The 27,676-nt window shown below is 46.2% G+C and overlaps 3 protein-coding genes across 8 annotated transcripts in view; all 3 read left to right on the top strand.

Annotated features, from left to right (window-relative positions):
- Window positions 1-141, top strand: part of LOC115545527 (sialic acid-binding Ig-like lectin 15) — a 6,014-nt gene extending 5,873 nt beyond the window's left edge. For all 3 annotated transcript variants that reach the window (XM_030358811.1, XM_030358810.1, XM_030358809.1), the window contains one exon: window positions 1-141. This exon is cut by the window's left edge and continues 1,461 nt beyond it. The gene's annotated coding sequence lies outside the window, so the exon portion shown is untranslated.
- Window positions 142-3,367: 3,226 nt separating this feature from the next.
- On the top strand, window positions 3,368-20,918 carry LOC115545763 (protein asteroid homolog 1-like). The gene is given in 11 exon segments (XM_030359190.1): window positions 3,368-3,752; window positions 4,828-6,137; window positions 6,139-6,243; window positions 6,859-6,882; window positions 10,853-11,036; window positions 11,131-11,275; window positions 11,635-11,966; window positions 17,668-18,061; window positions 18,633-18,829; window positions 19,005-19,149; window positions 19,265-20,918. Coding segments are annotated over 10 exon segments (3,015 nt in total). The 5' UTR covers window positions 3,368-3,752; window positions 4,828-4,988; the 3' UTR covers window positions 19,605-20,918.
- Window positions 13,452-22,066, top strand: LOC115545491 (zinc finger MYM-type protein 1-like). Of its 4 annotated transcripts, none has more exons than XM_030358741.1 (5): window positions 13,452-13,596; window positions 13,913-14,023; window positions 14,143-14,165; window positions 14,758-18,645; window positions 21,932-22,066. In XM_030358741.1, the coding sequence occupies exons 2-4, from the start codon at window positions 13,918-13,920 to the stop codon at window positions 16,888-16,890; spliced, it is 2,262 nt and encodes a 753-aa protein (XP_030214601.1). In that variant the 5' UTR covers window positions 13,452-13,596; window positions 13,913-13,917; the 3' UTR covers window positions 16,891-18,645; window positions 21,932-22,066. The 4 variants fall into 4 exon arrangements, with proteins under 4 accessions (XP_030214601.1, XP_030214599.1, XP_030214600.1 ...); XM_030358739.1 differs by having other exon boundaries at window positions 14,143-14,208; window positions 14,465-18,645; XM_030358740.1 differs by having other exon boundaries at window positions 13,908-14,023; window positions 14,143-14,208; window positions 14,465-18,645.
- The last annotated feature ends 5,610 nt before the right edge of the window (window positions 22,067-27,676 follow it).

Raw genomic sequence — 27,676 nt, 5'->3', positions numbered from 1 at the left:
TTACCTTATTTTGAGCATGCAGTGTATTTTCGATGGGATACAGCTGTGATACAGCATTGATATTTTAGAATATGTTGTCAAAATAATGTTCTTGAAAAAACACCTCTACAGACATAAAATAAATAAAATGCCTCAACAAACTTTTCGTTGTTTTCTACATTGGGCAGATAGAGTCCATTTCCTGTAGCCTTTCACAATCAGCCATTCAGCCCTCCCTCTGTCCTAGTGACGCTAACAACCTGACCCTGAGAGGAAGCTACGGAGCAGATGAAGATGAATCCATGGACCCTCTCTGTGCTCCTGCGAAAAACTGGATCCAGCTGACCTGTTGGCTCAACATAGAGCTGACCTCAACTCTACAACTAAACACAGACAAAGAAGGACACTTTGATCAGCTTATCGTTCCATATATTATCATCTTACTACTATAATAGCAAGCCTGTCGCACCAGTTACACAAAGCTACTCATGTGCACATGTGCCAAGCAGCCTGCAGCTCACACACACACACACACACACACACACAGTTTGTGTGTATACATACACAGCAAGCACCCATATACACACCGCATACACACACCTCACACACACGCACATGCGCACAAACATACACGAAAATGCACACACACACGCGCACGCACACACATACACACACGCATGCACCGCACGTCATGACAAAAGCAGCGAAACACTCGCCGAAGTAAGCGTTATGTTTTTAAACATAACGGTTCCGCTGTAAACAAACTCCCAGGTAAGACGTTCTGTCTGTAGACTGTAGATATTGCGAAAAAAAAAAAAAAAAAAAAAAGAGACAATTTCTTACCTCGACAAGCAACGGCAGGTCGTTCATTTCGTCATATAAAAACCGTTAAATTCAAACATTGCGCCGACCGGCATATCAACACACAACTGACGTGATCTTAAAGAGACAGTGTCCCTATAACGCACCAAAAACATGTCAATAACACAGTATGGTGAATTATTTCTATAGAGTCCTCCATAAGACTACACTTTGATGCTCAAATGTAATATTACTCTGTTCCTTAAGCCTCCCGAAATGTCTTGCGATATTGATAGGGACGCAAAATGATTTGCGTCTGACAAATAAAGTATCACATCATATGTCCCCCTTCCCCCCTGCTGACTGTTTTAGTTGTTTATTTTTCGTATGTTTTGTGTGTATGCTATGTGTGACTGTAGGCTACTGCTGCCTGTCTTGGCCAGGACACTAGAAGAGATGTTTAATCTCAATGATGATTATTATTTTCAACTAACCAATAGTCGGCCATCAGGAGGGTCCTGTACCTGGGGGACCTCGTCAGGAACTAAACCTTGAAGATCATCAAGGCAGTGAAACAGGAAGCAAAGAGATACTACTTCTGCTTCGAGACCAACGCCGAAGGGTACACTGGACGTGAAGAAGCCACAGTCACAGGCAATAGTAAGTGTTACTTCTTGTACCGCAACCAGGGGTGGATTGGCCATCTGGCATACCGGGCATCGTCCCGGTGGGCCGTTGACCCAATGTGGGCCGGTCCGGTCCGCTATGTTTTTTTTTTTTCTCTCTCTCTAAATTCCCTCCAATTGGGCCGGCCAATGGGCAACAGAGGGCTAGCAGTGTGTGGCCAGCATCGACACAGATTATTGGTCTATGTTTGTCATTGTCAATCAATCATGGGCTGACAGGCTCAGAGAGCCCTGGCAGTGCTGTAAATCACAACAGAAACCAGGGTGGGCTGGACCTCATGGCATGGGCCAGAGTCGTGGGAGTCCGCGACTCCCACGAGTAAGTAATTCATGTCTTAGACTTTTTCTCGCAGCTACAGATAAAAAAAAAATAATTCTCTATTTATGGTTTCACAATGACTGAGTCACAGTTGAAACAAATGCGTTTCAGCTCTAATGCTGCTACTGTCTGTAATATGTTTCTATTTAGATTATTTGTCAGGATATTTTGTTATTATTGTCCGAGTCTGGTTTTAACTAATGCTGGGCTTACACAAAAAGATTTTCCCATTCACAGACTAAATACTGCAAGAGAGAAATTAGCGTTGGATCAAGTGTGATATTTAACAAGCGTTTTGTAGCGATGTAGATATGGGGGATGGAGATGCAGCAACCACAGGATGTCCGTTAACTTCCTGTTCAGGTTTCCAACTTTCTTGTCAGCAGCACAAGAGAAACAAATTTGAAAAACAAAAACAAAAAAAAGCAATTTGCACTGCTATTTGCAGTGCAAATAGCAGGATGTATGTACTTGATAAAATTGTTTTAATAAAGTATATGCAGGGTTCTTCCCGTTTGTCTCGTCCCACCCCTAGTGCTGATAATGTCGTGGGATGGTCTGGACAGAAAATCCCAGGGCTGAATTTTTGTCCCAGTCCACCCCTGACCGCAACTACACACTAGTGTTACTTATGGTACTGTCCCAAGTGTAAGTTCTGGTACTGACACATTATGACAGGACGATAGGAAGAGAGTCGACTTGGTTCCCATTGGGGAGGGATTAAAAGCTTGTAGTCAGCCTTCAGCAAGATGTCCTCACCCACCTGCGCCTCATGAGAGGTTTCTGGATGTCCTGGAAGACGCTTTGCATCAAATGCATTTTTGGATTCCTTGTATCTGTAATCATAAGTGATGATCACTTCAACTTCAGAGGAAATGTCAAGTGTAATGGTTGTGTTCAAGTCTAAAGGACTGAAAGACAGGACAAAAAATAGGTGTCTTTCAATGGTGTATTTGTAAATTGTACAGCAGGATCACATGTTTTTTTGACGGGCAACTGCATCACATTGACATAAGGCTAATGCAGATCTGCAGTACACCACCCCACAACAGATGGCTCTAAAACACCAACAACTGCTCTATCATTTGTGAAACTCATCATAACTATTGATCAGTTGTCCATATCTTTCACACAAGCCTTACAGTTGGTTAAAGAACGTCCGTCTCAATGTGTCGTCTCACTCCCCTTCATCTCTCTCCCTCTTTCTCACTCCTTCACCTCTCTTCCTCTATCTCACTCCCCTTCACCTCTCTCCCTCTTTCTCACTGTTCAACCAAACATCTTTAACCACGTGGGATGGGAACTGAGTGTTTATGTACCTGAACACTGTAAGATGACTTAACCCTTAACCAACATGTGTCATCCTTCCCTCACTTCAAAAACCTGATGACTTTCTGAGAACATCGACTGACTTTAATAATAATAATAATAATACATTTAATTTAGAGGCGCCTTTCAAGACACCCAAGGTCACCTTACAGAGCATATAGTCATCATACATTTTTTAAAAAGCAAGACATTGTGGAAAAAATAAATAAATAAATAAATTTGAAAAGACTTAGCTCATCTGTTGAACTCTCACACTTTGTTGTTTATGGCTCTGTTGAGCGCACACACCTTGTTGAGTTGTGATATCTAGGGTCTCAGATATATAACTATGTAAAATGACTTTTGCAGCTCATTTTGTCCCATTTGGTGTATTTTTTAGCAACACCATTGATGATTGTATGTCATGTAAATGAGAGAGGGAGAATGGCAGATATATATGGACTTTAAAGCGATGTGAACTGAGTTTAGTGGTTATTGCAGAGAAGGAGGAAGTCAAATGTGAAGACTATTACTGTAGCCTTTCACAATCAGCCATTCAGCCCTCCCCCTGTCCAAGTGAAGGTAACAAGCAGACCCTGACAGAAAGCTACAGCTGAAGATGAATCCATGGACCCTCTCTGTGCTCCTGCTGCTAGCTGGTAAGCTGTAATGCTTTTCTGTTTACTACCGGGAACGTGTCCGTACACAAACTACAGCTGGCCTGTGGGATCAACCTAGAGCTCTTTTTAGAGTCTAATGGACCACAACTCTACCACTAGACACAGATAAAGGACACTTTGATCAGTTTATCGTTCCATGTGTTATCTTAATAATACTAATAGTGTTGATAACGATAATGCATATTCTTTTCTTAATAGGCCTCACCCAAAGAGCTTTCATAAAATAAAATAAAAACTTGATACATAAAGTGTGAAATTCGACACATGAGAGAGGTAAAATTGCCATTAAGGAAGGAAAGCATAGTATGCCTTGCGACTGTGCTTCGCAGTATGCCTTGCAAAACCCAGTATGCCTTGCGAAACCCAGTATGCCTTTCGAAACACCTCGTGATTGGTCGATGAAACGCTACCAGGAACGCCTAAAGAGCATTCTAGTGTCATGACAGAAACACCCAAGCCTGCAGATGGACCCTTCTCCTTTCCCCTGGCCGGGGAACCTTGTTGAAGCTTAAAAAGAATATCAATTAACTGCAGCATAGATGAGAAGACTACTTACTTTAAATTAACATGGATTGATATGGGCACTAGATCATTCTCTGAATCGCAGATTTTTTTTCTTCCGATTTTTGTCGCGTCGCTCAAGTGACTTTAAGCATGAAGTAACTTGGCAACTGCTACTGGATAAATACACATCAGTATAATAGGCTTTAAGTGTTCGGCTGCATAACCACGTTATTATGTTATGGAGTTGAAGATGTGATACCTCGGAAATGTCTGGAAAAACGAAAGTCATCAGTATGTGTGTGTGTGGGGCGGGGGGTGCGTGTGATGTCATCTTGTAGATTTCAAGAAAGTGAAACCTAACGAGATACTCTCAGTGTGTGTATGGTTTGTTAGTGTGTGTGTGTGTGTGTGTGTGTGTGTGTGTGTGTGTGTGTGTGTGTGTGTGTGTGTGTGTGTGTGTGTGTGTGTGTGTGTGTGTGCGTGTGTGTCTTTAACTCCACGTGTGTGTTCTATGTGTTTGTGTGTGTGTGTGTCATGTCCTATCTTGTAGATGTCAGCAAAGTGAAACCTATGGAGCCACTCCCAGTGTGTGTGTGTGTGTATAAAGGATCTGGGATCCTCTCTGTGTGAGTCCAGTCAGCACAGATAGCTGAAGAGAGAACTTCACCAGTCCAGTCTCCCTTAAAGTTAGAGCTCGACCTGTGGGTCACCATGGGGGTAAAGGGCTTATCTTCACTCCTGGAGGACAACAGAATGATCTCCCCGGACATCCACTTCAGGAAGAGCAAGCTAGTGGTGGATGGAAACAATATGCTCTTCCACCTCTACTTCTCGTCCAACCTGGACCAGAACCATGGCGGGGAGTACCTGGCCTTCCAGGTGGAGGTCCAGGCTTTCTTCAAGACTCTGGCCGACTGTGGAATCAAACCATACGTGGTGATGGACGGAGGCTCGAGCACCAGTGACATCAAACTGGAAACCTTCAAAATCCGGGCCAGAGAGAAGGTCCAGAAGACCCATGATGCCGCTTTGATGGGCAGAAAGGGACGCATCCTCCCCACCCTCACCAAGCACGTGTTCAGACAGACGCTGAACGACCTGAAGGTGCCGCTGGTCCAGTGCTTCGGAGAGGCCGACGGCCGGCTGGCTGCCCTGGCCAAAGAGTGGTGCTGCCCGGTTCTGTCCGCAGACAGCGACTTCTACATCTTTGACCTTCCTGGGGGGCTTCTGCAGCTGGATCACTTCCGGTGGCGCGCAGTGGAGACGCATCGTGGCATCCCCTGCAGGCGATACTCGATGTCCAGCTTCTGCACCTTCTTCAACATCGACCCCCAGCTACTGCCCGTCTTCGCCTCACTGGCCGGGAACGACTACGTCAACCTCAGAGATGTTAAGTGGGCCAGATACCTTCCAGCGGGAAGTCCTAAAATGAAGTTCAGTGGCACTAACCTGGTGGGCCTCCTGAGTTGGCTGGGAGCCAGGGCAGACCGGACGACAGAAGACACCCTGACAGCAGTGATGGATCTCATGCCCAGCATGAGTCAACAGAGGCAGACAGAGGCGCAGACGATGCTGAGGAAGTCCATGCTGGAGTACCGGCTCCCCAGCTCCTCTCTGCGGGGGTTCTTCAGCCAGGGAACCGTTCCGCCGCTGCCCGCTGAGATGTTGCGCTGTGTCCCCGAATGGGTCCGCGCGCCCCTGGCCAGAGGAGAGCTGAACAGTGACGTGTTGGGCCTTCTTGTGCACAGGAGGAACAAACTGCGAACCCAGGTGGAGCACAGCGACCTACAGAGCTCCAACCTCACCTCGAAGCACATCCGGCAGGTGTGGTACGGGCTGCTGCTGGGCCTGGGGGGGGGTTGAGATGGAGGAGGTGGACCGGGTCGGTCTGGAGCTCATCAGTTTCCAGGTGCGACCAGTGGTCCAAGGAGCCGCTCAGACACTGAGGCTGGACTCTCTGCCCCAGGTAGGCCTACCGACTCATTCAGCTGGATGATGGATGGATAATAGATGGACAAGAGATCGACCATAGATGGATAATAGATGGATAATAGACTAATTATAGCAGCAGCACCAAGTAAGAAGAAGGCTAACATGGAAGCTGCAACTCTAAAAGATCAGTCCAAACTCAATAAATATTTCCCGATCGTTTAGTTTCATTGATTTATACATTTTTTCAGGGGGGTTTGAATCTAATAGCATTTAGTTTTTCAGTTGATATCTTTGATCTCCCGCCTAGACAACTTTTCCACCAAAATATGTGGCCTTCCGTCTGTTGAGCATGCATGCATGTGTATCTCGGAGACAGTTGAAACCCCCCCTGAGATAGCTTGGCACTTCACCATTAACAACCTTATTAACAAGCCATATCTTAACCTGGTTGACTGTCTTCCACATTGAGACCATTGAAATTCTCAAAGTTGGAGGGTAGTGGGTGTAGGCATATTGCAAGTCTCATAAATCATCTGCATTATGTAAATAACAGCATGTGTTGATCCTATAGAAGAATTTATCTGAGGCAAACCCTCTACAAGTGGAGTTCTTGGTTATCGTTTACATGTGTTTTGTTCCCACTTCCCAGGCAGACCCCGCTGTGAGGCTGCAGGTAATAATAATAATTATTAATGCATTGAATTTATTTAGCGCTTTTCTAGACACTCAAAAACGCCTACAGTGAAGGGGGGGGGGGGGGGGGGACCTCACTAACCACCACCAGTTTGTAGCACCCATTTGGGTGATGCACGGCAGCCAATCGGCGCCAGAACGCTCACAACACACCAGCTTGAGGTGGAGAGTGAGGGATGAGGTGGAGAGAGGGAAAGGAACATTTAAACACTATCGACCATAATTAAACACTAACGATCACATTTAAACACTACCAACCACAGTCCACATGCAAACACTATCGACCATATTTAAACACTATGGACCACATGTAAACCCTATCGACCACATGTAAACACTATCGCCCACATTTAAACACTATGGACCACATGTAAACCCTATCGACCACATTTAAACACTATCGCCCACATTTAAACACTATCGCCCACATTTTTTTTTTGTGATCAATTTTTTATTGTATTTTATGTTTCATACAAGAAACAGTTACACATATACACAAGTAAGACAACATAACACATATAATACTCAACCATACTCCCCCCCTCCCCCCCAAGCCCACCCACCCCCAGGTCTTGCCTCCCACAAAGACAGAATCAATAATTTGAGAAACTCAGCAAATTTGTTCAATAGGCCTAATACTAACATGTGAAATAGATAAAGAAACAAAAAGAAAAGGAAAAGGATGAAAAAGCAGTGAGTAAGGCGTAGATACAGTAAGCCATGACTACCCTCCCAACATACTGTTAATAAAGGTGGACCATAAGTTAATATTTCTAGCTTGGGCGCCATGCATGCTGGCCACAGATCTCTCTAATTTAGCCAGATCTATGACTGTGTTCACCCAATGTTGGTAGGACAGGTCATGAGGAGCTTTCCATCTCTGTGCTACAAGCTTTTTAGCAGCAGTAAGGCCTACCAAAAACCAGCGTTGGTGCATCAGAGAAAGATCTAGACCCGTAAAATCACTCAGCAATAAGATAGTTGGGGAGCAGGGGATGGTACGCCCAAGTACTATAGACATCCTATTGGATACCATACTCCAAAAGTCGCTCACCCCAGGGCACTCCCAGACCATGTGAACAAAGGTACCTATAGTACCTATAGAGCATAGCTGGCAGTTAGGAGATGGATTTAATTTCATCAAGAATAATTTATGAGGAGTGCAGTAGAGTCTGTGTATGAAATTGTAGTGAATCATCTGATGGTTGGGATTACGCGAAGATAGGTCAAGCTTTGACCAGACTATGGACCAATTGATTGAAGAAGGTGCAATTGAGAGATCATGGCTCCAGCGACTATCCACTTGCAAAGGTTTTTCTGCATGTTTGGACATAAATGTGTATAGAGCAGAGACCAAGCCTTTGGTAGATGAACTGCCACATATTTTATGAATTGGATGAGGCACCATGTTTTCACCCCAGGGGACTCCGTATGCCCGTAAGGCGCTGCGGAGTTGTAGGTAGAAGAAAAAGGAGGTGCCGGGTAAATTGTAATGCGATTTCAAGTCCTGAAAAGATCTGAGCGCATTATCTGACATAATGTCGGAAAGGGTATTAATCCCTTTATCCCTCCACTGGGGGAAGGACATCGGGTGACCACCCAAGCAAAGGGCGAAATTATTAAATAAAGGAAGGTGAGGATGGAATTTAAAGTGATTGCTAGAGTGTGATTCCACAGTTCTCCATATGGCAACAAGATGTGAGATTAAAGAGCCAAATTTGGATTTACACATTTTGAGAGGGATGTTTGAGTAAATAACATCCTGAAGCCTATGTGGTATTACTAGATGTTCCTCTAATGAACGCCAGGCTACCTGAGCCTCTGGATCTAACCAGGTATGAAGAGAACGAAGGGTTGAGGACCAAAAATAAAACTGGAAATTTGGAAGTCCAAGGCCACCTGAGAGTTTGCGCCTCTGCAAAATAGACATTTTAATCCGTGGGCGTTTCCCTTTCCAGACATACCTGGAAACAAATGTATGTAGTTTATCCCAGTGACCAACTGGGGGAGCTAAGGGAAGCATTGAACTACAGAAGTTGACTCGCGGTAGGATGTTCATCTTTACGATAGAAGCTCTAGCTCGAAATGAATTAGGAATGGACGACCAACGCTCCAAATCGGATTCCACCTGCCTGAGAGTCGAGTTATAATTAACCGAGACTGTAGTTTGTAATGAAGGAAAAATCGATAGACCTAGGTATTTAAAATTGTCAACTACTGGAATAATGTTTGGTAAGGAAGCATGCCTCATAGTGTCGTTTAGAGGAAGGAGAGCTGACTTAGACCAGTTTATTTTGTAGCCAGAGATACTCCCGAATTTATCAAATATAGACAAAATATGTGGTGTAGATTTAATTGCATCCCCAAGATAAAGCAAAATATCATCACAATAAAGAGAGATGAAATGATCTGTTCCATGGACAATAACAGGAGTATGGGTTGAGTGACGCACCGTCTGGGCCAGAGGTTCCAAAGATAAAATGAATAAAAGTGGAGAAAGAACGCAGCCTTGTCTAGAGCTGCGGCCCACTGGAAACAACGAAGAACAGATATTGCCAGTCATTACCATGGCTGAAGGGGAGGCGTAGAGCGTTTTAATCATGTTGATGAAATGGATATCGCCCACATTTAAACCCTATCGCCCACATGTAAACCCTATCGACCACATGTAAACCCTATCGACCATGTTTAAACACTATCGACCACATTTAAACATGTAAACCCTATCGACCACATTTAAACATGTAAACCCTAACGACCACATTTAAACACTATCGACCACATTTAAACACTGTCGACCACATTCAAACACTATCGACCACATTTAAACACTATCGACCACATTTAAACACTATCGACCACATTTAAACACTATCGACCACATTCAAACGCTATCGACCACATTCAAACACTATCGACCACATTTAAACACTATCGACCACATTTAAACACTATCGACCACATTTAAACACTATCGACCACATTTAAACACTATCGACCACATTTAAACACTATCGACCACATTCAAACACTATCGACCACATTTAAACACTATCGACCCATTATTATCATTATTATCAACCCATTATAAACAAAATACTCGACAGATACAACCGCCCATAGTAACAGACTACTAGCCCATAATAACACACAACTAGCCCATAATAAGACACTACTAGCCCATAATAAGACACTACTAGCCCATAGCAACACACTACTAGCCCATAATAAGACACTACTAGCCCATAGCAACACACTACTAGCCCATAATAAGACACTACTAGCCCATAGCAACACACTACTAGCCCATAATAACACACTACTAGCTCATAGTAACACACTAGCCCAACCTAACACACTACTAGCCCATAATAACACACTATTAGCCCATAGTGGAGAGGATTATACTCAGTAAAGGCGACCGCATTCCTCTCTTCCTAAATCGCACCAGGGCTCCTGCGCGCTTTCCTCTCCTTTTCCGTCTCGACCACATTTTTAAATGGACCAGTGTTATCTTTGAGTGTGTGCATTGATGCGTCGTCAAGAAAATAATTTGTGCTTTAGGGCGCAGGTCTGGTCTTAGTGACCCTGGGTGACCTCTTCAGCTGTCAACTATATCCTGCCTTATATCCGCCATTATCATCATGCCTGATGTAAAACGAGTGTAGTAAGAATAGCAGCCCAGACACATTCCGACATACTGACGATACCTACATACAAAAGTTTTCTGTGAGGTTTAAAAAATATACATGTGCAATCGTAACTCATGATAATAGCACATTTAAAATGCAACTTGTCTGAGCATGGTATTGCCAATAGAGGCTTACACAGTTGTGTGTGTGTGTGTGTGTGTGTGTGTGTGTGCTGGAGGTGTCACGTTAAAATTGTACCGGGGGCGAAAATTGTACCGGCCTACGTCATCAGTTGTTTACATCTTGACAACCTGCCAGGTGTGTCTGGAGACGCTGGGCGTGGAGGAAGAGACGCTGGAGGGAGTTCCGGCTCACCTGCGCCTCCCAGTGGCTGTGACCCGCTACTGGCTGAGGAGGGCCAGCCCTGAGCCGACGCTCCTCAAAGCTCTGCTGATGGTCATGGTCCAAGGAGAACTGAACCGACGGACAGGAGGGATAACAGGTAGGTAACACATGTGGTGACACGCACGCACGCGCGCACGCGCGCGCGCACACACACACAGAGAAACTCACTCCCTGTGTGTGCGTGTGTGAAGGCTGGCAGGGATATACCAAACACCTCTCTAAGCCTCTGGATGGTGTCGTGGCTCACAGCTTCAACCAATGGCAGGCCTGCCTGCATGACTACTCCAAGCTCAACCTACTGCTCTGCAAGCCCCTCCCTGAACCCCACTTCACCTGGTGAGACACCCAGACAGTACTGTTTCCATAGCAACACCATCACCCGGACAGTACTGTTTCCATAGCAACACCATCAACCGGACAGTACTGTTTCCATAGTAACACCATCACCTAGTCAGTACTGTTTGCATAGCAAAACCATTACTAGCCATTACTGTTTCCATAGTGAGACCATCATATAAAGTCTGAAGTAACTTTAAATAACAGGACAACATCACAACACTGATATTTTAACAGTGAAATACTGAGAAATGTTAACGTATACACATTTGTGACAGAGAAAGTTGAGGGGTGGGGTCAACAGAATGTAGTTTTAAGATAAGATAAGTGCTTCATTAATGCCAGGCGGGTTGGTCCAGGTTGTACCAGGGCAGGCTGGTGCACCGGCGGCAGAAGCAGCTCCAGGAGAGGCCGCCGGAGGTGGAAAATGCCAACTTCATCAGTCTGTACAGGAGGCTCCTGGGAGCAGTGACCCAGCCAGACCCAGGGGCCAACAGGAGAGCTGGGGGGCCTGAGGCCCAGCTGAGGGCCAGCATGGACCACCTTCACCTCAACACCCAGGATGAGGAGGAGGAGGAGGAGGAGGAGGAGGAGGAGGAGGAGGAGGAGGAGGAGCTGGGCGGGGCTGCAGGCCTGGATCAGGGATCAGATGGTTCTAGGGTGGAGGTTAAAAGCAGGAGGAGTAAGCAGTAGAGGGAGGGGTGGGAGTGAGCAGGGGGGGCTGATGGGGCACAGTGTTGGGGCAACGCGTTACAGTAATATATTACATTAAGCAGCAACAGAGTTATAAAACCTGTTCCTCATATCATTTTGGTATTGCATCTTCAATAAGAACCTAGGAAGGAAGAAAAAGGAGAGTTGAGAACGGTATAAAATTAGAATAAGATGTTGCATCACAATATTAAACATGTGGTCTTTTTTTAAGCATGAATAGGGGCGGCAGTAGCTCAGGAGGTAGAGCGGGTTGGCTGGCAACCTGAAGGTTGCTGGTTGGCTGGCAACCTGAAGGTTGCTGGTTCGATCCCCGGCTCCTCCTAGCTGAATGTCTAGGTGTCCTTGACAAGGTACCTAACCCTGACTGATGTCGATGTGATGTCGAAGACATCCTGTCTGTCTTCGACAGCTGCTGCTGGAACAGAGACTTCCAACTCTAGCAGTAGCGCCCCAAGGCCAGATATGCGCCCAGAGGGAAAACTGATGATGAATCATGGGGGAAATCACTTGGGGGGGCGCAACGAGCAGAAAAAAAAACGCGCCGCGTAGTGCTTTCAATGAAGTGCATAACATTGAATTGATTGAATTGATTGGCGCCCCCTCTGGCTGCAGGCGCACAACTGCTCGTTGAGAAGTTGCCGTGCACAGACGGAATGAAACCCCCGCTGAAGTCCGTAGCAGGGACGTGCACAGGGGGGTTGCTCAGGTTGCTTGGGCAACTGCCCATATGCCCTCCTCGACTCAGGTTGCCCTTCCGAGGGAAAAAAAAAAAAAAAAAATGAATTCCATGTAGGCCTAGATAAAAAAAATCGCCACTCGAAACATTTCATAAAGTAAGCGTAGTCTCATTCAATTCCGTTCGGGTACTGAGAGTGAAAGTCAGTAGGGGGAGGGCAAACTCTGCTGCGCGGCAACAGCCGCTTTTGCCGCGAGTTGCCTTGCGGCGTGTGAAAGCTGCTTTACGTAGCTGCAGCGCTGCACGCGACCGGAACACCGGTGTAAGTACCATATCGGCTCGGCTTCCAGATCGGCTCGGGGTCCGTCGTCTGCTGATTACGTCACACAATACACTATCTACAGCAATAAGGTTTTTAATGGCTTAAATTAAAGAACCTGTAATGATCTTTCATTTTGAACATAGACCATTCCCAACCTATCTGTATGGATAGTTTTCTTCTAAAAACAAAACATCCCTCGGAATCATCTTGGCTGTTAAGATAAGCCGTCCGTGTTGCCAGATTGGGCACATTTTCAGCCTGATTTGGCTACTTTGAATCATGTTAGGCTGGAAAAACGGGACATATGCCCAATCTGGCAACACAAACCGAAAATAGACATAGACCTACACATGCTCACACATATGCTCGCTGTTGCCTCGTGGTTGCTATGACTACAGCCAGAGCTACAGCACAAAACAGCCAATCACAACTGTCCGACGTACAGCCAATCACAATGTACGCCCATTCAAGCGTACAGCCAATGTTATTGTGTAACGTAATCAGCAGACGACGGACCCCGAGCCGATCTGGAAGCCGAGCCGATATGGTACTTACACCGGCAGCACCTGTGAGACGAGTCAGACGACTGCCTTGATGTTGTCGGAAAAGGTGAATTTGAGATGTATAGCAAACAAACAATCATCATCACGTTTTATGAAATGAATTACAATCTTCATAAATCCAGGCTCAGTTTGCCACGTAACGTTTAGCCTAAATAATCAGACAGCTAGCTAGCTTGCAGACAAGCAGCCCGTTATCACATCGCAAACTAAGCTACATGTCTGCCTAGTTAGTTTCTAACATTTCGTTTTAACAAGAAGAATAAATGATGGAAGTAATGCATCACATGAATTCTTTCATTCAAAATGGTTCATGCCTAAATCGTATCACTATTTTGGGTATTGTTTGTTATTGTTAAGTGAAGCCGAAATGCCCAGTGAAAAGAGGAGGATTCAGGAGAGAGAGAGACAACTGAAGGAGGCAGCAAAGAGGAGCACCTCACTACAGGGTTGGCTACGAAAAAACCAAACAGCAGGTGGGGCAGAGACTTTGCATAGTGATAATAAATTATACTGTGTAGGCTAATTGATAAATTAATCAGACTCATATTTTAGCCTACTAATGGCAATTTTTCATAATTACATTACATTTAAGATGAGGAGCAGCCACAAGACTCCAGACACTCTGAAAATGTGGACCAGGAGGAGGCACATAGGGCAGGTAGGCCTAAGTGCTGATCACCCTATATGAGAGGACCATGCTAGAAAGTACAGGGTTAAAGAGCTAAATACAGGGTTAAAGTGCTAAATAATTGCAATCTAAAAAAAAAACAGGCTATTTTAGAGATCCTTTCAAAGATCTTGCCTGAGCTGAACATAAATACCACTGCTTCTAGTGGGCATTACAATAATAATAATAATAATGGTAATAACAATAATAATGGTAATGGTAATAACAATAATATGTCATTGGACAGATGATGAGCCCAGTGCATCAACTGCGTTCAGAGAGCCAGAGCCAGAGCCAATCCCAGATGAGATCAGGACAGACTGGGAAAGGAGAGATGAGCAAGAGGATGAGCAGAGGGAGAGGAGAACATCAGCAAGGGAGGATATTGAGATGAAGAATGGGGCAGAATCCACAGATTTCGATTTTTTGCTGAGGTTGGCTAATCCCACAGATCCAGCTCATGTACAGAGCAGCAATTTAAAATACAATCAGACCTTCATTACATTTTCTAATTCGGTCGGACCTTGCCGTCCTAGGGTAAATTTCCCTAAAAATTCAGATGGGCACTCTTTTCAAGCCCAATGGTATAACGATGACCCCTGGCTGGAATATTCTCCACTGCATGATGCCATGCATTGCTTTAGCTGCAGGAATTTTATGAATGAGGAAAGGTTTCAAAGCAGGACAGGATGGAAGTCTGTAGGGATAAACTTGTGGAGGCAGGCCAAAGTGAAGATCAAGGAGCACCGCAGCAGTGAATTGCATATGCTAAGCATGATTAGGTGGAATGCCTTTAAAAAAGATACACTGCAGAAGGCTTTTGCAGTAGCTGATTCTCAGATGGAAGCAGCCAAAGAAAGAGAGAGGCAGAAAAACAGAGCGATTATGTTCCGTTTAATGGACATCACATTATTTCTGGCAAAACAAGCTTTGGCCTTTAGGGGTAATGAAGAAGGCTTGTCAAGTTCAAACAGAGGAAATTTTCTGAACCTGGTGGATTTGCTTGGCCAATATGACAGCGTACTCGGGCTTCATCTTGACGTAGTCAAGGAAAAACAAACATCAAACCAAAGGTGCCAGGTCTCTCTCCTGTCCAATAGGACACAAAATGACCTCATAAAAGCACTTAGTGTTTATGTGAAACGAATCATACAGAAGGAAGTGACAGAAGCATCACAATTTTCTATTTTGCTCGACGAGACCACTGATGTGTCACATATTGAGCAGGTGTCCTTTGTTGTGCGATATGTCCACAACATGACTATAAAGGAACGCTTTGTCCAACTATGTGATGTGGCATCAACAACGGGAGAGGCACTGGAGAATGTAGTGATGAAGCTACTTGAGCAAAACAACTTAAACATTCAAGATGTCTGTGGACAGGGATATGACGGAGCAGCCAATATGAGTGGACGCTACAATGGGCTACAGTCCCGGATTCAGAAACAAAATGAGAGAGCATTGTATGTGCACTGCCATGCACATTGTTTAAATCTCATTTTAGTTGAGAGTGCAAAATCCAACAAGCACTTTGTGGATTTCTTCACAGTCGTTGAGAGGTTGTACACATTCATTGCCAACTCTACAAAGCGCCATGCTGCATTTGTGGCTACTCAAAAAGCCATGAATCCAGACCAACGTGTCCTTGAACTACAGAGGCTTTCAGACACCCGGTGGAGCTGGAGGGAAGATGCTTTAAAGACAATTAGGAAGGTCCTCCCTGCTGCCCTACAGTACTTGAGAGATCTGAGAGAGTGTGACCCCCCCGATCTGGCTGCAGGAGAGGCTAAAATGTTGTTGAGCAGCATAGATTTTGAATTTTTGCTCTGTCTTGAAATAGCAATGCCAGTGTTCATGGAGACATCAGTTGCCTCAAAAGTACTCCAGCAGGATGACCTGGACTTGGCTGCTGCTTACTCTGTGTTAGATGGTGTCCTGAAGCGAGTAGTGGAACTGAGGAGAGACAGCCAATTCTCACAAATATACAACACTGCCACAACAATTGCAGAGGAAAATGACATAAACATTCCGACAAAGATTCCAGGTAGACGAAGAAAAGTCCCTGCAAAGCTGAAATACACTTCCCAATCAGCAAGAGAAGATGATGAAGTCCAGACCTTGGAGGAATATTACAGGGGAAGGACATACGATACCTTCCTGGACAGACTGAGACAGGAACTTGAGAGAAGATTTTACGGGGAAGGGAAGACTCGGGACATTGTGATGTCACTGCAGAGACTCATTGACCCAGAGCAGTGGAAGGATATCGACCAAGGTCTTGATACAGCACATTCACAATGTGAATTTTATGGACTTCAGGGGGAAGACACCAACCTTCAAACAGAGTTGAGAGTCTTCCATGCATCGTACAAGTGTCCCAAGAGGACAGTCAAGTCTACGCTTGAAATATTCAAGGAACACGATGCTCACATCATATTCCCCACACTGTTCAAACTCATTAAAATATATGCCACTCTACCTGTCTCCACTGCAACGGTAGAACGTTCTTTCTCCAAGCTGAAGCTGGTAAAAACAAGGCTCCGAAATCAGTGTGGTCAAGAGCGGCTGTCTGACCTCCTCCTGCTGTCCATAGAGAAGGACATACCAATCAATAAAGAAGAGGTTCTGAAGATTTTTATTGAAATGGCCCCTACTAGGCGGCTTCTCCTTTGAAGCTTTGCATTTTTAATAGGTCAATTTGGAGAAAGTTATCAGTGACTTGATAGGATGTTGTTTAATTATGTTTGTGTTCATGTTATGTTCTTCTTCTTCCAGTCATGTTTTTCTGCATTGTCGTTAGTAGTAGTTATTTCAGTGTTTTACTTATTTGTATGAATATATTAATAAAGACCCTGTTATTCTCAGTCCTTCATATGGGTGCCCTTTTTTCAGGTCAGAGCAACTGCCCCTCAAAATTCCTGTGCACGTCCCTGGTCCGTAGGGTCATGATACAAGGCCGTTCATGCAGTCTAGCTCTGCTGACCATTGAGAGGACAATGGCACAGACACTACAACAGACAGATGGTATGACAGGGTCACAGAGCATTTCCTTGAAAAGGAACAGAGAGCAGAATTTACATATAAATAATTTGCAATTTATATGATGCAGGCCGAAAATGTGCTTCCCCTCTTTGAAAGAACAGCAGGTGCCACTGGTATGAATCAGCCTCTCATCCACAATGCGTGACTGCGTGGCCTTTGACTTTAATGATATATTGTGCAAAAATACATTTCAAAGTAATATAAAATGTATTTCTAAGATCTAAATTAATAAAATTACTATTTACAATTGCAATTTGATTTGAGGCGTCGATATGGTTTTGAGGAATGTGTTTGCATGTGTTTGTGCAAACACATCCTCTCTGGGTGAGTCACCATAGAAGTTAGAACGTATCCAGTCCCCATAGTTGAGGTTAGAGCTTGAACCATCAGTCACCATGGGGGTGACAGGCTTGTGGTCCCTGCTGGAGGGAAACAGCCAGATTTACAAGGACTACCACCTCAGGGACAGCAAGCTAGTGGTGGACGGCAGTAACCTGGCCTACCATCTCTACTTCAGGAACTTCCTGGACCTGAGCCACGGTGGGGAGTGCCTGGCCTTCCAGGCTCTGGTTCAGGATTTCTACACGATTCTGCACAACTGTGGGATCAAACCTTACGTGGTGATGGATGGAGGCTCGAGCAAAAGCGACAATAAATTGAAAAATATCCTGGAAAGGAACAGAGAATTTCTGCGGAGGGTCCAGTGCGCCGCTCTGAAGGGCAGGAGGGAGGACATCCTTCCCCCCTTTACCCTGTCAGTGTTCGAACAGACGCTGAACGGCATGGAGGTGCCGCTGGTCAGGTGCTTAGGGATAATAAATGGAGAAGAGAGGTAATTAAAGATGGACATCAGGCGGCCAGCATTGGCCTAGTCAGCGCCAAACCAAAAAATGGGCAGGGCTAGGGCTAGGCTAAACCGAGACACTCACAAACATGACAAAATCTTAATTAGGGTTAGGGATAAATACCCCCATATTGTCAACTACTATCTTTCATGTTCTATCAACACAGTTCATTCCAACTCCTCACTTTAACTGATGATATGAAAACAGATTCAGGGATAAGAGACAGCAGCCCTTCAAAGGAGAAACAAACCCCCTGAACAAATCTTCGAACAAGGCTTTGAGTTTTTTCATTAAGGGAAAGGCTGCTGGCTTCCCTGCAAGACAGACATTAGAACCAGACTAGCTGGCTCCCTAAACACCCATTTAATTCTGTTTTAATAAGCAGAGGACAGGTGTGTCCTGTCAACGTTCAATCAGCAGGGCATCAGGTAGCACTGTCAGACAATGACAATAGCGGTGTTTAACCAATAGAGGGAGCCATCGAATACAAAGCAATCTAAAAACATGTGGTTTGTTCCCACTTCCCAGGCAAACCACGCAGGTGTGTCTGGAGACGCTGGGCGTGGAGGAAGAGACGCTGGAGGGAGTTCCGGCTCACCTGCGCCTCCCAGTGGCTGTGACCCGCTACTGGCTGAGGAGAGCCAGCCCTGAGCCGACGCTCCTCAAAGCTCTGCTGATGGTCATGGTGCAAGGAGAACTGATCAGAAAAAATGGAGGGAAAGCAGGTAGGTAGCACATGATGTAACTTTAATCACTCACTCACTCACTTACTAACTCCTCCCTACCTGTGTGTGTGTGTGTGTGTGTGTGTGGGTGTGTGGGTGGGTGGGTGGGTGGGTGGGTGGGGGTGGGTGTGTGTGTGTGTGCCTGTTTGTATGTCTGTGTGTGGTGTGTGTGTAGATGGGCAGCATTATACCAAACACAGTGAACAGCTTCCAGACGGTGTCGTGGCTCACAGCTTCAACCAATGGCAGGCCTGCCTGAAGGACGCCTCCCAGCTCAACCTGCTGCTCTGCAAGCCCCTCCCTGAACCCCTCTTCGCTTGGTGAGACACCCGCCCGTACTGCTCCAAAGTAACACCATCACCTAGCTAGTCCTGTTCCCGTAGTTTTGAGATAAGATAAAACAGTGCTTCATTAATCCCAGACGGGTTGGTCCAGGTTGTACAAGGGCAGGCTGGTGCACCACCGGCAGAAGCAGCTCCAGTGGAGGAAACCAGAGGACATCGTACAGGACGACCAGTTCAGGAGACTGTACAGGAGGCTCCTGGAAAAAGTGCTCCAGCCAGACCCCGGGGCCAACAGGAGAGCTGGGGGGCCTGAGGGCCAGCTGAGGGCCAGCATCGAGCCCCTTCCCCTCAACACCCAGGAGGAGGAGGAGGAGGAGGAGGAGGAGGAGGAGGAGGAGGAGGAGGAGGAGGAGCTGGGCGGGGCTGCAGGCCTGGATCAGGGCTCGGATGGTTCTAGGGTGGAGGTTAAAAGCAGGAGGAGGAAGCAGTAGAGGGAGGGGTGGGAGTGAGCAGGAAGGGGCGAGGCGGATCAAAGCTTAAAATGACAAAAAAAACATTTGAGGGATCTTAATCAAACACAAACAAAGAACACACTATTGGGAAGCTTAGTGTTCGATTCATTAAGAATAACTAAAGTAAAGTCACTCTGCAGGACATTTTGAGGCAGACCGGTTAGTGGAGACCAGAAAGGGCGTGACTAGGCTGAGAGCAGCTGCTATTCCCACCATCCCTGTGCATCGTCCTCAAACACAGGAGGGCCCCTACACCACCACGCACCCCTGGACCTGTAACCATGGAGACCATATCCTGACCACAACTGTAGCGTTAAAGTGCTGGGCTGAAATACCCGGTGCAGCAAGAACGCCGCCCTCTGTCCTACCTGACTACAGCGGGGCTCCTGGAGCAAGTTGACCAACGGTTTGACCTCATGCCATCAGATAACAGCCTTCCTCAGGCTCAAGATGGAGGAGTACCACAAGGCCATGACCTTCTCCAGGACATCGTCCTTCTGTTTCGTGGGGTGAAGATTGGTCCAAAAGGGGGTTGGAAGCCTGTTCAAACATGGCTGATAATGGCAGCATCCATTTGATCTCAGGAGTTGCTGATACGAGGAGACGGGTTTGTGTTAACGTCAAGGTTTACAAAAGACTGCCTTGAAAATACATTGAGCTGTGAGAGGTCTAAAACTCCTGTCCCATTGCCAGTTGAATTCCATTATGCACTGAGAATCATATCTGCGGGGCAGTTCCACACGACGCATTATTGATACTTTTTCGGAAATCTCAAGCAGCCTATTCCATAAAGTAGTCTGATCGACGAGACTCAATTCATATACAAATATATGCCTCCTATATTCTGATACTATAACATCGATACACTATGCACACCAGGACAATACTGTGGATTAATATCCTGTTGATGTCAAGAAAGTGAAACCCATAGAGAACTAAGGAGCCATTCCCACTGCAGGTGTTTGCATGTGTGTTTGTGTGTATGTGTGTGCGTGTGTGTGTTTGCATGCATTTGTGTGCATATGTGTGTGTGTGTGTGTGTGTGTGTGTGTATTCCACTATCTGCAGCACCTCCCCCTCTCCGTTGCACCCTGGCCACACCCGTTTCCTAGGAGAGCAGATAGACACGCCCAACAGCCAATCAGAAACCAGACCCGCCCTCCACAATGCTGAACCTCAGCCACATCACGACCCTCCAAACATTCCTCTTTGGTTGGGTGTTGAGTTTCATCATGTTTTCATGAATCCATCTTGAGTGACTCGTCACTATAAACGAGGAACCTCGTTGAATTGCGGTCCTAGACCTGCGGTCCTGATTCTGCAGTCCTATAACTGCGGTCCTGAATCCGAAGCCTGCTCTATTGAAGGATCCTGGTGCCTTTTGTGGTGATGGTTGTTATAAAATGAAAACTAGGCTATAGTGTTAATTTAGCACACGCTAGGCTATAGTGTTAATTTAGCACACGCTATAAGCGTGTGCTAAATACCCTGAATGTGAATGTAAAGGATGTTGCTAACAGTAATTATTAATAACTGCCATGAACCCGGTCTGATGCCCATTTAGGGCGATCCCGCATCCTGCTCACTATCATGCCCTTGCCACACCACTTCCTCTTCCTGTCCTTGTTCCTGTGGCCGTCCCTCTTGTGTTTCCCTGTGATGGGTCATACCCCCTGGGCTCTGGGTTTAGGAGTGTCCAGGGGCCCCTGATGGGGTCCGGCCGTACCATGAAGAAGTCTGACCAACGGGGTTCATTCCCTGATATAGGCCCACTGTATAGGGCTACTGATACTGTACACTCACACACATCAGTACAGTAGGCTATACGCTTTCTGCTGCATTGCTTCATGGGACCAGGATATTGGGGTTGATGATGTTCTTAATTAGAACTTATAAATGTGAAATGACTTAATAAAAATCCAAATGATAAAAGTAAAAATAGTTAATAAATAAAACCTTCCCAGCATACAATTAAAAACGATTGAAATTTTTCCATAGTTGACATACATTTCACTGAATAGCGCAGCTCAGGCAATATCTAGTCAGTAGTTATCTATGGAACCAGACTAGCAGGCTCCGTAAACATCCATTCAATTCTGTTTCAATAAGCAGAGGACAGGTGTGTCCCATCAACGTTCAATCAGCAGGGGAGCAGGTAGCACTGTCACACAATGACAATAGCAGAGATTAACCTGTAGAGGGAGCCATCGAATACAAAGCAATCTACAGGTAGAGTATTTGGTTCTCCTTTAAATGGACATGTGGTTTGTTCCCACTTCCAGGCAGACCCCGCTGTGAGGCTGCAGGTGTGTCTGGAGACGCTGGGCGTGGAGGAAGAGACGCTGGAGGGAGTTCCGGCTCACCTGCGCCTCCCAGTGGCTGTGACCCGCTACTGGCTGAGGAGGGCCAGCCCTGAGCCGACGCTCCTCAAAGCTCTGCTGATGGTCATGGTCCAAGGAGAACTGAACCGACGGACGGGAGGGACAACAGGTAGGTAGCACATGTGGTGCTCATCAAAAAAACTAAACAAACAAACAAACACTGACCACCTGTGTGTGTGTGTGTGTGTGTGTGTGTGTGTGTGTGTGTGTGTGTGTGTGTGTGTGTGTGTGTGTGTGTGTGTGTGTGTGTGTGTGTGTGCGCGCGCGCAGGCTGGCAGGGGGTTACCAGCCACAACCCTCAGCCTCTGGATGGTGTCGTGGCTCACAGCTTCAACCAATGGCAGGCCTGCCTGAAGGACGCCTCCCAGCTCAACCTGCTGCTCTGCAAGCCCCTCCCCAAACCCCACTTCTCCTGGTGAGACACCAAGACAGCACTGTTTCCATAGCAACACCATCACCCAAACGGAACTGATTCCATAGCAGCACCATCATCCAGAAAGTTCTGTTTCTATAGTAACACCATCACCTAGCCAGTACTGTCTTTATCGTAACACTATCACCTGATCAGTACTGTATTCATAGTTACACATGACACCTTGCCAGTATACCATCACCTAGGCAGCCCGTATTCTGTTACCATAGTTACACCATGCCAAAAGCTCCTGTGGAGACACTAACACATTAAAATAAATAAAAGTTACATAGCAAGATTGGGATATTTGAACAGTGATGAAACAAGACATTGTTACAGACATAGATTTGTGGCAGAGTAATTTGAGTGTTGGGTCACCAGAATGTAGTTTTTAGATAAGACAGTGCTTCATTAATCCCAGACGGGTTGGTCCAGGTTGTACCAGGGCAGGCTGGTGCACCGGCGGCAGAAGGAGCTCCAGGAGAGGGAGCCGGAGGACATCGTACAGGACGACCAGTTCAGGTCAGGAGACTGTACAGGAGGCTCCTGGGAGCAGTGAACCAGTCAAGCCCAGTGGCCAACAGGAGAGCTGGGGGGCCTGAGGCCCAGCTGAGAGCCAGCATGGAGAACCTTCACCTCAACAGCCTGGACGGGGAGGAGGAGGAGCTGGGCGGAGCTGAAGGCCTGGATCAGGGCTCTGATAGGCTGAGGGTGTCGGTTAGAACACGCTACAGAAACAAAGACAGGAAGGACCGGTCCAGGAAGCCAGAGCTGTGGAGGAAGCAGGAGAGGGAGGGGTGGGGGTGAGCAGGAAGGGGCAGTGTTCCAGGGGTGGGGGTAATAGGGCGGCTGTTACATCAGGCTGTCGCCTCGCTGTGCACTTTGAATCTTGGTGTTTTGACGTCTCCTGAGCTATGCTACTCGACATTTCACTTTCATTTCCCGAAGTCTGAACTTTCCCGGCGGGCGTCATTGTTGTAAAACTTGTTAAACGTGTGATGAACTCCGACCTACCCTGAACACTCAATAAACGTTGGCGTATGAATCTATTTTATAAACCCTCTTAACACAATGTGCGACTGCGTTGTGAAGACGTTTTAATGACATATCTTGCCAAAATACATTTAAACATAATCTGAAATGTATTTGTAAGTTGTAAATTAATAAAATTACTATTTACAATTACAATCTGATTTGTAAAGTGTGTGAGGGGGGGTCTCTGAGTTCAGGAGTGCCGAGGGGCCCCTGAAGGGGTCCGGCCGTACCATGAAGAAGTCTGACCAACGGGATTCATTCCCTAATATAGGCCCACTGTATAGGGCTACTGATACTGTACACTCACACACATCGGTACAGAAGGCTATACGCTTTCTGCTGCATTGCTTCATGGGACCAGGATATGGGGTTGATGATGTGATACCTTTGATATGTCCAGAAGCGAAACTTATAGAGAACTGAGGAGCCACTCCCAGTGTGGGTGTTTGCATGTTTGTGTTTGCATGTGTTTGTGTGCGTGTGTGTTGGTGTATAAATGAGCTGGAGTCCTCTCTGTGTTAGTCCAGTCACCATAGATAGGTGAAGTTAGAACTTGACCAATCAGTCACCATGGGGGTGAAGGGCTTGTGGTCGCTGCTGGAGGGAAACAGCCAGATCTACCAGATCTACAAGGACTACCCCTTCAGGGACAGCCAGCTAGTGGTGGACGGCAGTAACCTGGCCTACCATCTCTACTTCAGGAACTTCCTGGACCTGAGCCACGGTGGGGAATACCTGGCCTTCCAGGCTCTGGTTCAGGATTTCTTCACGATTCTGCACAACTGTGGAATCAAACCTTACGTGGTGAGGAATGGAGGCTCGAGCAAAAGTGACGATAAATTGAAAACCATCCTGGAAAGGAAAATACGATTTCTGCGGAGGGCCCATGATATCGCTCTGAAGGGCAGCAGGGAGGACATCCTTCCCCCCGTTACCCTGTCAGTGTTCGAACAGACGCTGAACGACATGAAGGTGCCGCTGGTCCGGTGCTTCAGAGAGTCCGACGGCCAGCTGAACAATAGATGGACAAGAGATCAACCATAGATGGATCATATATTGGTTATAGCAGCAGCACCAATTAAGGGGAAGGCTAACATGGCAGCAGCAACTTTAAATGATCAGTTCAATTTCAATAAATATTTCACGATAGTTTAGTTTCATTGATTAATCATTTTTTTCAAGGTTTGAATCTAATTGCATTTAGTTTTCAATCGATATGTTTGATCTCCCTAGACAACTTTTTGCACCAAAATATGTGGCCTTCCGTCTGTTGAGCATGCATGTGTATCTCAGAGACAGTTGAAACCCCCCCTGAGATAGCTTGGCACCTCACCATTAACAACCTTATTAACTGGCCATATCTTAACCTGGTTGAATGTCCTCCACATTGAGACCATTGAAATTCTCAAAGTTGGAGGATATGCATGCTGCAAGTCTCATAAATCATCTGCATTATGTAAATAACAGCATGTGTTGATCATATAGAATAAGTTATCTGAGGCAAACCCTCTACAAGTGGAGTTCTTGGTTATCCTTTAAAAGGACATGTGTTTTGTTCCCACTTCCCAGGCAGACCCCGCTGTGAGGCTGCAGGTGTGTCTGGAGACGCTGGGCGTGGAGGAAGAGACGCTGGAGGGAGTTCCGGCTCACCTGCGCCTCCCAGTGGCTGTGACCCGCTACTGGCTGAGGAGGGCCAGCCCTGAGCCGACGCTCCTCAAAGCTCTGCTGATGGTCATGGTCCAAGGAGAACTGAACCGACGGACAGGAGGGACAACAGGTAGGTAGCACATGTGGTGCCAAGTAGGAGGGTGCTGTCATTATCTTCAGCACAAAAGGCATGATCAGCGGGCATAGTTCAAAATGACTCTGTACGCAATTGGATAGTCCTCAACCAATCAGATCAACGATCAAAAAGCTTTTTGCCGTTGCTTCCCTGTCATCATTGTGTTAAACCAACCAATACCACGCTAGGAGGAAAAGCTAGACAGGTGATTGGCTCCAGTGAAAATGCATCGCATTGATCCTCTCCAGACTCTTCCGCAGGGCGAATTAAAACCGCCGGTAGAACGGGCTGGGTGTAACCAGTCTATATAGGTACACCATCACCTAGCTAGTACTGTTTCCATAGTGACACATGTCACCTAGTCAGTATACCATCACCTAGGCAGCCCGTATTTTGTGTCCATATTTAAACCAGGTCAAAAGCTCCTGTGGAGACAATAAAACATTAAAATAAATACAATTAACATAGCAAGATGGCGGCAGTAGCTCTGGAGGTAGAGCGGGTTGCTGGTAACCAGAAGGTCGCTGGTTCGATCCCCGGCTCATCATGGCTGAGTGCCGAGGTGTCCCTGAGCGAGACGACTCGCCCTCACTGCTCCTGACCAGCTGGTCGTCACCCTGCGTGGTCGACTCCGCCGTCGGTGTGTGAATGAATGGTTGAAAGTAGCTTTGGATAAAAGAGTCAGCAAAATCCCCAAAATGTAAAAGATTAGGATATTTTAACGGTGATAAAATTACACGTTGTTTCAGACATAGATTTGTGACAGAGAGAGTTGAGGGTTGGGTCAACAGTATGTCGTTTTAAGATAAGACAGTGCTTCATTAATCCCAGACGGTTGAGTCCAGGTTGCACCAGGGCAGGCTGGTGCACCGGTGGCAGAAGCAGCTCCAGGAGAGGGAACCAGAGGACATCGTACAGGACGACCAGTTCAGGAGACTGTACAGGAGGCTCCTGGGAGCAGCGACCCAGCCAGACCCCGGGGCCAACAGGAGAGCTGGGGGGCCTGAGGCCCAGCTGAGGGCCAGCATGGACCACCTTCATCTCAACACAGAGGAGGAGGAGGAGGAGGAGGAGGAGGAGGAGGAGGAGGAGGAGGAGGAGGAGGAGGAGGTGGAGCTGGGCGGGGCTGAAGGCCTGGATCAGGGCATCTTTAGGAGGAGTGTGGCGGCCATCTTTAGGAGGAGCTTGGCCCTACTCATTCTGCATGACTAGAGTCTGCCCAATGGGTCTGACATTTTTGCCAAAGGCAGTGAGCTAGTCCCTTGGTTTGAGGAAGTAGTCTGAAGGGAGGGATGTTTTATTTTGATTGGATCATTTAAAAATGTAGCATCTCTCTTGATGCTTTGTCTTGTTACTCCAAATTGCCCACCCTGCATTAACTCTGTTTAATGAGGAAACACAAACAGGATCGAAGAATCAACAAGCCTGAGAACCAGAGAATCAACCAACAAAGACACAAACCACAAGGCATAAATATAACTGAGCAGAGTCACTGTTGATCCTCATCACCAGAAGTCCCGCCCCACTCTGCCCATTGGCCAACCCATGAACCCATGAAAAAAATACTGGCCCATGATAGGCCCCCCGATCGGCGAGGGCCCAAGACAATGTGATTTTTTGTTTGGGGCTTACAAAGATCAGAGGCCTATCATGAGCCAAGAAAAAAGAGGGCCACTAGTGGTAGCTGGGCCCAGTGGCGCCTTGACACAACAGCCACAGTCGTCTCACCCCTCACCCCCCCCCCACCCCCGTCGACAACGGCAAAATGTCGGAAAGCTATTTACACATCTTCATTGTAAGATCCCCTCTCATGGGGCCTACGAAACCTCTCAGCCCCAGGGCCCAATTGCAGGTTAAGGCAGGCCTGATCATACTGAGTTGTTTCTCTTTCACAAACCATTTGTTCACCAGTAGTTAAGCTTTTTGAATCATTCGTTCACCAGTAGTTGAATGATTGAACGAATGAATCAAAAGCTTAACTACTGGTGAACGAATGTTTTAACTACTAGCTTAACTACTGAATGATTATAACTATATAACTATATTATGATATAGATATAATTGGCTAGGAAAGAGGAATCATGTTTATATTCAAAATGTATTATTAATGATCTGAAGTTGTCTAGGAAAGAAGAATCATGTAGGCCTGCAAGTGTGCATTATAGAGAAGAGACCTATTTGGGCTATTTTTCGTTTATTTGTGTAGGGTAATGAAGTGCACTATAATTGCGATAGGCCTACCATGATCAATGTTATAGTTATTATTTATCCGCAGATTTTTCAACTGATATAGGAATAAAATACGATCAGCTGGTTTCAGTCGGCCTATCAGCTGTCAGTTCGGCTGCCATGAAATGAATGAATAAAGATCGTAAACACGTAGGAAGAATAAAAACATAAATTTTGACAGATGTGCTATAAAGGACTTCTTTACAACCTT

The sequence above is a fragment of the Gadus morhua genome, chromosome 6 (genome assembly GCF_902167405.1).
Source record: "Gadus morhua chromosome 6, gadMor3.0, whole genome shotgun sequence".
Taxonomy (NCBI): Eukaryota; Metazoa; Chordata; class Actinopteri; order Gadiformes; family Gadidae; genus Gadus; species Gadus morhua.
Note: the sequence above shows the minus strand (reverse complement) of the source record. Positions and strands in the feature narration are given on the sequence as shown.